This window comes from Phycodurus eques, chromosome 16 (assembly GCF_024500275.1).
Source record: "Phycodurus eques isolate BA_2022a chromosome 16, UOR_Pequ_1.1, whole genome shotgun sequence".
Taxonomy (NCBI): Eukaryota; Metazoa; Chordata; class Actinopteri; order Syngnathiformes; family Syngnathidae; genus Phycodurus; species Phycodurus eques.
In genome coordinates, this window is record NC_084540.1 from 1,976,474 (window position 1) to 1,988,002 (window position 11,529).

The window sequence follows — 11,529 nt, forward strand, 5'->3', positions numbered from 1 at the left end:
CGCTCCCGAACTCCTTCCCGTAACTATCCTCACATTCCCCCTTTTTTTTGCTTTACGTTGGAACCCGACGAGGTCGAGCGCCATGTGCCGCGCGCGCACGTGAAATCCCGCTCTAAGATCCCCGAGCCAAAGCCGGCAGTCTGCTCCAATGTCGGATGTCACAAGCGATAAAGCGCACGCTTGTTTTGACGCAATCTCTCAGCCTCGGGATTAAGGTGAGCGACGACGTTCGGAGAAATGTTGCCCAGGTGGGCAATAAAAGCCGCTGGAGATAAAGTCGCTTTAATTGAGAAGGACGTAACCTTCTCCGTGGACACTGCTCCGGTCAGGTCTTTGACCCCCGATGAAGGGCAGAAAAACACTCACGATGGGAACACATTCAATTCCTCGACGGGTGTCCGTTCTCTAAGGCTCATAAATCAATCACATAAGTGTTATTCTCAACGCTTACACCAGGTACATGTGATCTTTCGGATCCTAAATCGATTCGTCTTGGGTTCGTCCTAAATCACAAATTACCGCACATACGTCCGTTATACGCCACTCTCTTGGAGTACCCGCAGAAAACCCACGCAGGCACGGGGAGCACACGCAAACTCCGCACAGGCCAAGCTGGATTTGAACCCGGGTCCTCAGAAGTGCTAACCAGTCTACCACCGTGCCACTCCTATCCATTTTGACAGCATATTAATTATTCTCTGTGCTTTGATGGCTCACAGGTCCATTTTGAGTCCACACGTTTCCTCTTTGAGGGTCAGAAATCAATCTGTTTTGGCTTTGTCATGGGAGTGTCATAAATTAGTCAAGGGTCACACATGTATGTTTTGACATCATTCATTTTACTGTCCAATTATGCTGTGCTGAGGTGTCAGCGTCAGCAGTTTTGATAACTTCATTCAGATTCAAATTTGATGTTATTCTCTGTGCTTCTAAGGAATCCAGGCAGAATTTGACATCATTTTATGGCATTAATTGTCCCGCTCCTTTGATCTTTTGACACTTTTGCTACTTAATTGGGAAATGGCAGCGGGAGGTGTTACGAATCCCTCTTGTCTATTTTCTGATGATGTTATTGTCTTCAACTGTGGTCTTTCCAAATCCAAATCTACTTCCTGATTGGCCGCCATTCAGGGATTAGACTCCAACATGTGGTTAAATCTGGTCAGATCGCTTACGTAATCCCGAGAGTGCTTCTTCAAGTTTAAAAAAAAAACACCGCAAGCGTCAACAAATGGAAGACTATCATATAATAATAATAATAATAATAATAATAATAATAATATCCATCCATCCATCTTCTGTACCGCTTTATCCTCACAAGGGTCGCGGGCGTGCTGGAGCCTATCCCAGCTATCTTCGGGCGAAGGGCAGGGTACACCCTGAACTGGTCGCCAGCCAATCGCAGATAATAAGAAGAGTAAGAAGAATAATCCAAAAGGCTATTCATGCGGTGTTTTCATCTTTATTGATTTATTTCTCAGTTGAGAAGGATGAGTTGGTGAGGGAACGGGTTCCATTGGCCAAAAGCAGAGGATTACGCTTACATAAACACTCTTATTTCACTTATCAAGTGCGCTTACATAATAATTGTTATTGCGCCATCTGGGAATGACATCACTTACAAGCAACAATCACTATTGCTATTAACGCAGATACAATTAAATATGCTGTCACCTTTAACGTTCACAACCCAGACATTATCAATCAATCGCATATCAACAGGAACGTTTTTGGGCTAACTGGGATGTAATATTAAATCAGCTGGTGAGAGAGAAAAAACAGGATGAGATGAGATTTAAAGTCATCACGACAACATTTAAAGTCAACTTTAAATGACTGTAAAGGGATTTAAATTTCATCATGACAATTTTGTATCTCATCAAAATCACTTCAATTTTCTCTCTCACTAGCTGACCTGAGTACGCCATCGTAAAAAAAGTAGCACGTGTCGTGTTTTATTTTATGTATGAATGACAACCTAATTATTGAAAACATAACTGAGGTCATTTTCATGTGCTTCCAGTTTTTAATATTTTCATAAATTTAATTTCAATGTCATTATTAGTAGTAGTAGTACTGCAGTAATCTTACTTCAATCTCTATCAATTTTAACATTTATCATCTAATTCAACGTATTATTATTCTTATTAAAACTAAATTATAAAATGAACTAAAAATTATTATTATTATCCTTAAAATCCTTGAAATTTCTTGACACAACTGAGCGATTGTCCCCCGTTTACTCTATCTATCTATCTATCTATCTATCTATCTATCTATCTATCTATCTATCTATCTATCTATCTATCTATCTATCTATCTATCTATCTATCTATCTATCTATCTATCTATCTATCTATCTATCTATCTATCTATCTATCTATCTATCTATCTATCTATCTATCTATCTATCTATCGTGACTACATTCATAATTTGCATTGGCTAGGTCTTCTGGCTGTTGATTGGCTCAACCTGCTGTCGATCAGGCATCATGTCACATGTCACTGTGCGCATGCGCAGTAAGGCAGGAGGCTGTCTGGGCGGGCGTGGTCAGTTTTTAGGAGCGGCCTGGCCGGCCTCCTTCGCTCCCTCGCCGGGCTTCTTTGCCCACCTCTGCCCCTCTTCTCATGGATCTTTCTACCTCAGAGGCTTAGCGGCCAGTGAACAGTACACTCGATGCAGGATGTTATGGCGGAAAAGACTAAAATGATGCCCTGATGCTGCAGTGACAGTTAGCGGCTAGGTAGCGTGTAGCCTGCGAGCTAATGTTAATGAAGTGTTGTTGCTTCGTTTGGACAGAACAGAAACATTGTTTCCTACCTCATTTTTATCAACTTAAATCATATTTTTTTGGTGCTGCTAAGGACCGCTAGACGCTGACATGAAGAGGGTGATCAGCTTCCACAGGTGAGTGCGATAAATGAACATTTATCAGATTGTCAAAAGTCTTGCTGTCATCCAAATGAAATGCCAACGCTAACTCGTGGCTGACGTCATCAAACGTCGACTGGATGATTCCGTGAAGGCAACAGGAAATTCTAACATTTGATGTATACCAAGAAAGTGAGTTGAAGAGTTTCATTCAGACTAAAGTAGTGCTTTGCCACCATCATGTGCATCTAATGCTTTTTAGCAGGGGCGTCAGTTATGCCAAGATTTTCGCTCAATTAACAAGTTGGTTTGACTGAGCAACATGAAATTTGGGAAAACGTTTTTCCACGAGATGCAGCACAATAAAGTCTCCTGAAGTCATGTCGTCTGCAGTTTTGACTTGAATTTGTAAATTCGGGGTCAATTTGGCTTTTTGCACAGGTGCTTAAAATTGAACATTCAGCGCCTGAAGCCAATTTGACTTCCAATCTGAAATTTGGAAGGCAAGTCTGTCATGAGTTGACCAGCAAAGAAAGTCACGAAAAGCCATGCTTGGGAAAAGAAACAGCGGAAGCCTGCCATTTTTGTTTGAAGCACACGTTTCAAGGTCAATTTGGCACCTTCCAGGGGTCCTTATAATTCTTTAAAAATGGAGCCCCTGAAGCCAGTTTGACTTAGCAACCTGCAATTTTGGTAGACATCTGTCAAGAGTAAACTCACAAAAAAAAAGTACCAAGAACACAGGAAAGCTCCCATTTTGGTCAGAAACTAAAAATTCGGGTGCAACTTGGCCTTTCGCGCAAATGCTTCCAATTCTCCGAAAATTCAGCCCCTGGAGACACTTTGACTCGGTGACCTGATATTTGGGCCATAGGTCGGTTATGAGTAGACTTGCAAAGAAGTCTCAAGGAGCCATGCCTGAAAGGACACACAAAGTCAGCTATTTTGGTCTGAAGTTTTAAAATATGATTTCTTGGAAACGTGTGGTGAAAGTTCACGCACACACACACGCAGAGATTGTAAAATGGTACTTTGCACAAACACGTCACTGAGATTACAAGTGTGTCGGGGTTCAAGGCTGCCTGCCTCCTTTACTTATTTCTATACATGGCTGATATAAATCACATATAAAAACGTTGGTTAGTTCATTAGGTACACCTATACTGTACATCGCACTGTAATTATACGTTTATGATTTATTTGTAACTACTGATCGACACATGCAGTTGTTTTGTGTCATACAAAGCTGCTCACTAGTCTTACTACTTTGGTCTATAGTGTATACAGTATATGGATTAGAAAGTGATTATATAGACTATTTATTCATACATAGAGTAGCAATTTACAGTGCTACCTTGACTTACTGGTTTGTTTTGCGATCACGCTCGTAACTCCAATCGTGTATCTCAAATGATCTTTCACCGTTGAAATGAATGGAAATGCCATTAATCCATTCCAACCCCTTTAACAGAAGATTTTTAACGCTTTGTAGAATAAAAATAGCGCTCTACAGTATTGCTTTATAAAAACATACAGTAATGCCATTATTAAATAGAATGAATAAAAGAATAGCATAGAAAAATAGAATAAAAGAATGAAACAGTTTATGCGTCACGATGTCATGCTTTAATTCAGTAGCCATTGTGCCGCTCCTTCAGATGTGCCTTGGTCACTAGGTGGCACTATAATAAAGACATATGGATATGCATGGAGACAGTCACAACTACTCAGTAAGCTGCAATAGTATTGGTTGTTCTACACAGAGGAGAAAGACTATATGGCTGTGAGTATTGTTATATTGTCTGTCTACATGTATTGCTGACTTTTGTGTTCAAATGAGAGTCGTTTAAAGTCTTTTTCGGTTTTATCCGATACCTGTTGTATCGAGGTTCCACTGTACGGCTTTACTGTAGAAAATGAGTTGACACTTGTGTAGTTTTATTTGGCTTTATACAACACTGCTGACTATATTTTGAATGATGCTTTTTTGAATGTTTTTTGATGTTCAGATTTATGAACAGACGGCCCTCCGCTAACTGTCGCTACCAGCCCACCTGCTACGAGCACGCCGCTAACTGCTACACGCATGCAGTGAGTCGCCGCCTGTCCGTCCGTCCGCCGACGTTTGTGTCCAGTCTGGGCCAGGTCATTTCTTTTATTAGTCCATGTTGTGGTAAAAAAAAATACAAATAAAGGTAATCTTTTTTTTTTTTTTTTTTTTTTTTATTTGATTTGAATTTTAATGTATTTTTAAATTGAAAAAGTATGTATTTTTTATTTTTATTGTTTTTACATTTTCAAACGCATTTATTACATTTGTATTTATTTTTTCAAATTTACCAAAAGGTAAAGAATACCAAAGAGGCCTGCCTCCCGCATCCTGTTTTCTGTATGCAGCCCTTGGTTAATAATGTATTACTTTATCATTTATTTTTTTTCTTCTTAAAATTTACAGAAATTAAAAAAAAAAAAAACATCTCTCTTAACATTTGAAAAAATGTATTTAATGATGGGCGGCACGTTGAACGACTGTTCAGCACATCTGCCTCACAGGGATTTGAAACCCTGAGGACCGGGTTTCAAATCCCGGCCTCACCTGTGTGGAGTTTGCATGTTCTCCCCGTGACTTGGTGGGTTTTCTCCGGGTACTCCGGTTTCCTACCACATCCCAAAAACATGCTTGGGAGGTTGATTGAAGCCTCTAAATTGCCTGTAGGTGTGAATGTGAGTGCGAATGGTTGTCCGTGTCTATATGGTCCCTGTGACTGACTGGCGACCAATTCAGGGTGTAGTCAGCTGGGATAGGCCGCAGCGCCCCGCGACCCTAACCAGGATAAGCGGTGTTGAAAATGGATGGATGGAAGTGCCCTGTGATTGGCTGGGGACCGATTCTGGGTGTACCCCGCCTATCGCCCAAAAATAGCTGGGATAGGCTCTAGCACGCCCGTGACGCTAGTAAGGAGGAAGGAAAATGAATGGATGGCTATTTAATGATAAATTAATAACAATAATATTCATTCATTTTCCGAACGGCTTCTCCTCACTAGGGTCGCGGGCGTGCTGGAGCCTATCCTAGCTGACTCTGGGCGAAAGGCGGGGTACACCCTGAACTGGTCGCCACCCAATAGTGATAATTAAAAACATTACATTAAAATTTAAATTAAAAACATTAATTAAAATAAAATTGAATAAAGAAAATTCAAGAGAAATGAATAGATACAAATTTGTAGTTTTTACATGATTCAAACTCTATTTACATTCATACATTTTGAAGGAGAATTAAAAACAAATATTTAAAACACTCTTTCCATCTCTGTGTTTGTGGCCCTCTGTGGAAACATTTGCACAGCCCTGTTTTACACCTACAATGGATATAAAAAGTGTACACGCCCGTATTCAAATATTAGGTTTTTGTGAAATAAAATAAATGAGGCTAAGCCTATTAGAACTGCTGAACTTTATTTGGGGTGTATCATGGTCACTTTAAATAGTGTCAGGTGTGCTGACTCCCATTTAACATGAGTTAGAAGTTTTGCTCATTCTCAACACAACCACATCCCTCGTAGAAGAGGGTGTGCGCACTTATGCTACCACATTATTTCAGTTCTTTTTACTTCCGCTCTTTTTTTCCCAAATGAGTTGTACATGTTATCGGCCACATTAATGGTAAAAAATGTTTTGAAGTGATTTGTTGTGGTTTACTTTTTGGATATCACAAAAACCTGGCATTTGAGCATGGGTGTGTAGACTTTTTATGACCGCCGTACAACGCCACATCTGAAGGTCCGTCCGTCTTTTGTGAACGTATAGTTCCTGATCGCGCCCGCCCTGTTGGGCGTGGCCCTGCTGCACCGGCTGTCGGCCACCAACTGGCAGTGCGTGACGGCGTGGGTGTACGGCCTGGGCCTCAGCGCCCTGTTCCTCGTCTCCACCGTCTTCCACGTTGTCACCTGGAAGAAGAGTCACATGAGGTGAGGGTGCACGCCACACATGAAAAGTAGGATTTCAAGCAAGGGCTACGGTTTCAGTTTTGGGTTTGAAGCCAGGATTAGTGTTTTAAACAAGAGTTTTTAGGGTTACAAAATGAAAGTGGGGTTTTTCGGACATTTTCTTGAGCCATTTATTTGTCCTTGCGGTGCAATGGCCATACAAGGTGAGTGTGCAAGCTGGGCTTTGAAACAAGGGCTATGGTTTGAAATGGGGGCGTTAAGCCCGGATTGTGTTTTGAACTGCTGTTGCAGGGAGGTGGAGCACTGTTTCCACATGTGCGACCGAGTTGTCATCTACGTCTTCATTGCCGCCTCCTACACGCCGTGGTATGTCCGAGGTGCCCCCCCCCACACACACGCGCGCACTTCCTCCACCTCTTCCTTCTTCTTCTTCCTCTTACTTGTTCTCCTCCTCATCCATTCCCTCTCCCTTCCCTTCTTCTTCCCGCCTCCTCTTCTTTCTCCTCTCTTCATCCTGATCCTCCGCCTCCTCTTTTTTTTCCTCTTCTTTCTCCCTCCTCTCCTGACCGCACGTTGTCGTCGTCGTGGCGTGTGTTCAGGTTGAACCTCCGCGAGCTGGGCCCCGTGGCGTGTCACATGCGTTGGTTCGTGTGGCTGATGGCCGCCAGCGGAACGTTCTACGTGTTCAACTACCACGAAAAGTCAGACGACGCGCACTCTCCTCAAAACGACTTCAATCGTTCGTCATCGTCGCCAATCGATTGTGAGCATTACCAATTGCGTTGCAGGTACAAAGTGGTGGAGCTGGCCTTCTACCTGACTATGGGCTTCCTCCCGGCGTCCGTCGTCACTTCCATGGTCAGTTCCGCGACGACCCTGGAATTAAGGTTCTATTTCATCCCTGCTGACCGGCGGAAGGCAGCGCATCGATCTTATCGGCCTGATCGGTATCGGACGATAATTAGCGTTTTATGCTGATCGATGACATCGTTGATCGGCTCCGCAAAAGACATTTACTCCGCGTCGCCATCGTGGACAGAATGAGTTAATCCGAAAGCTAGTTTATTTGTAGCCTTGTCGCGTCTTTTGACGTACTACTATAAATAAAAACAACAACAACAACAACAACAACAAAAAAGTCGGCGGCGTGAGACGGACGACACGTAATGCCCGGATCAGACTACGAGCAGACGACTGCAATCGAATCTTGTATTCCGAAACCACCGCTTTCCGTTTTTACGATCATTTGGCTTTTGTTGATCTTGTGAGACGTTTATGTGAATTTTGTCCCACTTCATTGCGATGTAAAGTTGCTAGTTTCACCTTTTGGTGAGGTTTTAGCTCAACGTTAAGCTTTTTTATAAAATTTTTTCAGTCATCGGTTTGAAGACTAAAATAAGCGCCAGAAACCATCGGTGCAAAAGTGCGACCAACCGTTTAGCTTGTTAGCTGCCTCAGTGTTGGCATCGGCATATTTTATTGTTTGAGGGTTGTGTTCTGCGAGAACTCTGAGATGTGGTTTTGCTGCTGCTGCTGCTGGCGTTCCTTTCTTGGTGCGGCGTTCGTCTCACCGGATCGTGGATCCCGCTCTGCGTTCTTGTCAGGCGTCGAACTGCCCCCTGCCGTCAGGTGTGGGTTATCTCTCAACCGGGAGTGTTGCCCCATCTTGGCCTGCCCTGAGGGGTGCATCCCTGGAGGTTATACAGTCCCCTCCAAAAGTATTGGAACCGCAAGGTCAATTGCTTTGTTTTTGTTGTATACTGAAGACGTTTGGGTTTCAGATCGAAATATGAATATGAGACAAAAGTTCAGAATTCCAGCTTTTATTTGATGCTATTTACATCCAGATGTGTGAAACAGCTCAGGGCAGAGCAGCTTTTGTTTTGAAGCCACCCAGTTTTCAAGTGAGCAAAAGTATTGGAACATATGACTGATGGGTGTTTCTAGTTGCCCAGGGATTCAAATGAAACGGTCAAGCATTTCAGAAAAGCATTATCATTAAACCAAACATAAATTAACGATGGTTGTTGTTCAGTCATCGGTCATATTAAAACAAATAAAATAAAATTGCACAAATTCTGCCAGGGTATGTAAACTTATCAGCACAACTGTACATATATGCGGTCATACGTACCCGCTGTCATATTGGAATGAAAGTGTAGGCTCCACCTTTTTTATAACCACTAGGTGGCGGTGGCATTTTGGAATGAACGTGTACAGCTTTTTCATAACCACTAGATGGGAGCATACATTTATAAAATGTGAACGTTTTTTCCATTTGCCCCTATACCCATGTATAATCCGCACTATTGACTTTTGACAATTTTTTGGAGGGGGGGGGGGAATGTGCATTATACACGAGAAATGACGGTAATCCTTGCATCCTTTAGAGACCTTGTTTATTAAAAATGATTGATTCATTTGATAATCGATGAGTTGTGGGATTGCTGCCCGGCTAGTTTTAAAACAGGGCTTTGTTTTGAAATTGTTGTCCAGTCTTTAGTGAGCTGTTGCTGCCCCATCGTGCATCACGATGAGCGTCACCTGGTGATTGTGCGTTTGTGGGTGCAGAACACGACGGAGGGTTTCCCGGAGCTGGCGTGCGGCGGCGCCCTCTACTGCGTGGGTGTGTTTTTCTTCAAGAGCGACGGCGTCATTCCGTTCGCTCACGCCATCTGGCACGTCTTCGTGGCGCTGGCGGCCGCCGTGCACTACTACGCCATCTGGAAGTACCTCTACACTCCGCTCGCCGGCGACGACCACGACGCCCTCGTCCAATACTGAGCCGACGGCCCCCGCAACTGCCTCAAACAAGAAACAATGTTTACCGCTTTCGTACACGGAACGATTGTTTTTAACACCGACTTTTCTATACACTCAGTCATTCCAGGGCAAGGCGACCAATCGTGCGGAGGAAAAACACTGATGAGCGGGAGTTTGTTAGCAGGTTGCGCTAACCTATGGGTAGAGAAAATGGAATTCCAAGGTGTTTCGTTGTCTGGATCTTTCAAAATGGCCATTCCGCGCCCTGGCAACCAATCAAACGCATGATCAGGAAAGGCTATCACCTCTGGTGGTTTGGTTTGTTAGCACAGGTTTTGCTAACCTCTCCGAGCAGGAAAAAAAAAAAATATCTGAGCCGATTGTCTTTCTGGATATTTCTAAATGGCCGTTACGCAGGCAGGCGACCAATCATACACTTGGAAAAACATCATGATGGAGTACTGCCTTCACCTGTGGCAGTTTGGCTTGTTGCCGGGGAGAAACAAGGAGGCTGAACTTGAGGCTTTTGTCGGGCTGGATATCTCAAATCGGCCATTCCGCGTCTCGGTGACCAATCGCATGCTGAGAAAGGTTGGCTAGCACATCTGTCAGCAGGTTCTGCTAACCTTCGTCTGAGCTGTGTTTTCATCTTTCTTTTTTTTTTTTTTTTTTTTTTCCAATGGCCATTCCACGGCCCGGTGACCAATCACACGCAGAATAATCCCATTGGTGGCAGACGGACTTCCTGAGAGGACTTGTTGTGGGGGAGGAGGGGGGGGGGGGGAAATGGAGACGTTTGTTTTTCTTGGGTGTGGGGGTTCCATTTGAAGGGTTGGCGCCCCTTGCTGGTGTTTTTCTGCATTTGAAAAGATTGATAGTGTTTCTGAACACCACTTTGGTATTTATTCCACATCCTACTAGGGCACGGAATCCTCCATGTACTAGTGAACTCTTTATACTCACTAGTAATACAATTCAGCGCACGAGTAGCACATCGTAGTACGTAATTAAATCTTACTAGTCAACTACTGTGCTGCACTCTTAAAAAGGCCTACTACTGCCTTTTACTACTGTATGACATCACACTAATGGGACAACTGTCATACTAGAAGTGCATATTACTAGTGAGGCATAACTGCACGAGTTGACAATTGTGCTACGGGTACTACTAATGGTGAAAACTCTACTAGTTAGTAGAGTGGTCTAGTTGCCATCTATCGCTTCACTAATAGTAGTAGTAGCACGCAGTTGACAACAAGTGCAGTTTTGCCTCATTAGTGACATGTTCTAGTGTTCCCTAGTTCGAGTGTGCTGAATTGTCTTACTAGTGAGGCGAAAGAGCGTACTAATACATGGACAACTCAGCACACGAGAAGAACGACTAAGGTGCACTAGTGCAAAACCTACACGTTCCTAGTAAGGCGAAATTGCACTAGTTGATAACCGTGTGCTCATATGACTAGTGAAATAAAATTCAGTTAGTTAATATCTAGTGGTTCACTAGTGGTACTAGGAGTGTGCATATGGCAACTAGTGCCCAGTTTTGCCTCACTAGTAAGGTGGTAGTTCTGCTAGTGTGCTGAATGTACTTAGCAGTAAGGACAAAATGCACACTAGTGCACAGACAATTGAGCGCGCTAGTAGAATGTGGAATAAACACTCAAGTGGCTCTCCGGAGTTTTTATTATTTGACGAGTGGTCACGTTTGTCACGTGGATGTCACTTCCTGTGTGTGTGTGTGTGTGTGTGTGTGGTGTGTTTTGTAAGTTCCTGGCCTTCCCACTGCCGTTTTCTCTTTGTGGTGCTACTATCTTCTCTAAATTAAAAGCATATCAACAACCAAACAAGCCCTCCCGTCAAGCATCCTCTTTATTTTGACTCTTTGCTTTTTTTCCCCTTTTTTTTTTTTAAAAACAATATATTCATTTAAAAGAGTTCCCAGGT

The 11,529-nt window shown here is 43.1% G+C and overlaps 1 protein-coding gene across 4 annotated transcripts; it reads left to right on the plus strand.

Moving 5' to 3' along the window:
• Window positions 1-128: 128 nt before the first annotated feature.
• On the plus strand, window positions 129-11,462 carry mmd (monocyte to macrophage differentiation-associated). Of its 4 annotated transcripts, none has more exons than XM_061700422.1 (7): window positions 130-215; window positions 2,866-2,908; window positions 4,882-4,963; window positions 6,683-6,843; window positions 7,114-7,188; window positions 7,422-7,680; window positions 9,394-11,462. In XM_061700422.1, exons 2-7 carry the CDS (start codon window positions 2,883-2,885, stop codon window positions 9,604-9,606), a joined length of 816 nt encoding a protein of 271 aa, XP_061556406.1. In that variant the 5' UTR covers window positions 130-215; window positions 2,866-2,882; the 3' UTR covers window positions 9,607-11,462. The 4 variants fall into 4 exon arrangements, with proteins under 4 accessions (XP_061556407.1, XP_061556406.1, XP_061556409.1 ...); XM_061700424.1 differs by lacking the exon at window positions 130-215 and having other exon boundaries at window positions 2,361-2,908; window positions 7,422-7,523; window positions 7,611-7,680; window positions 9,394-11,461; XM_061700423.1 differs by lacking the exon at window positions 2,866-2,908 and having other exon boundaries at window positions 129-215.
• The last annotated feature ends 67 nt before the right edge of the window (window positions 11,463-11,529 follow it).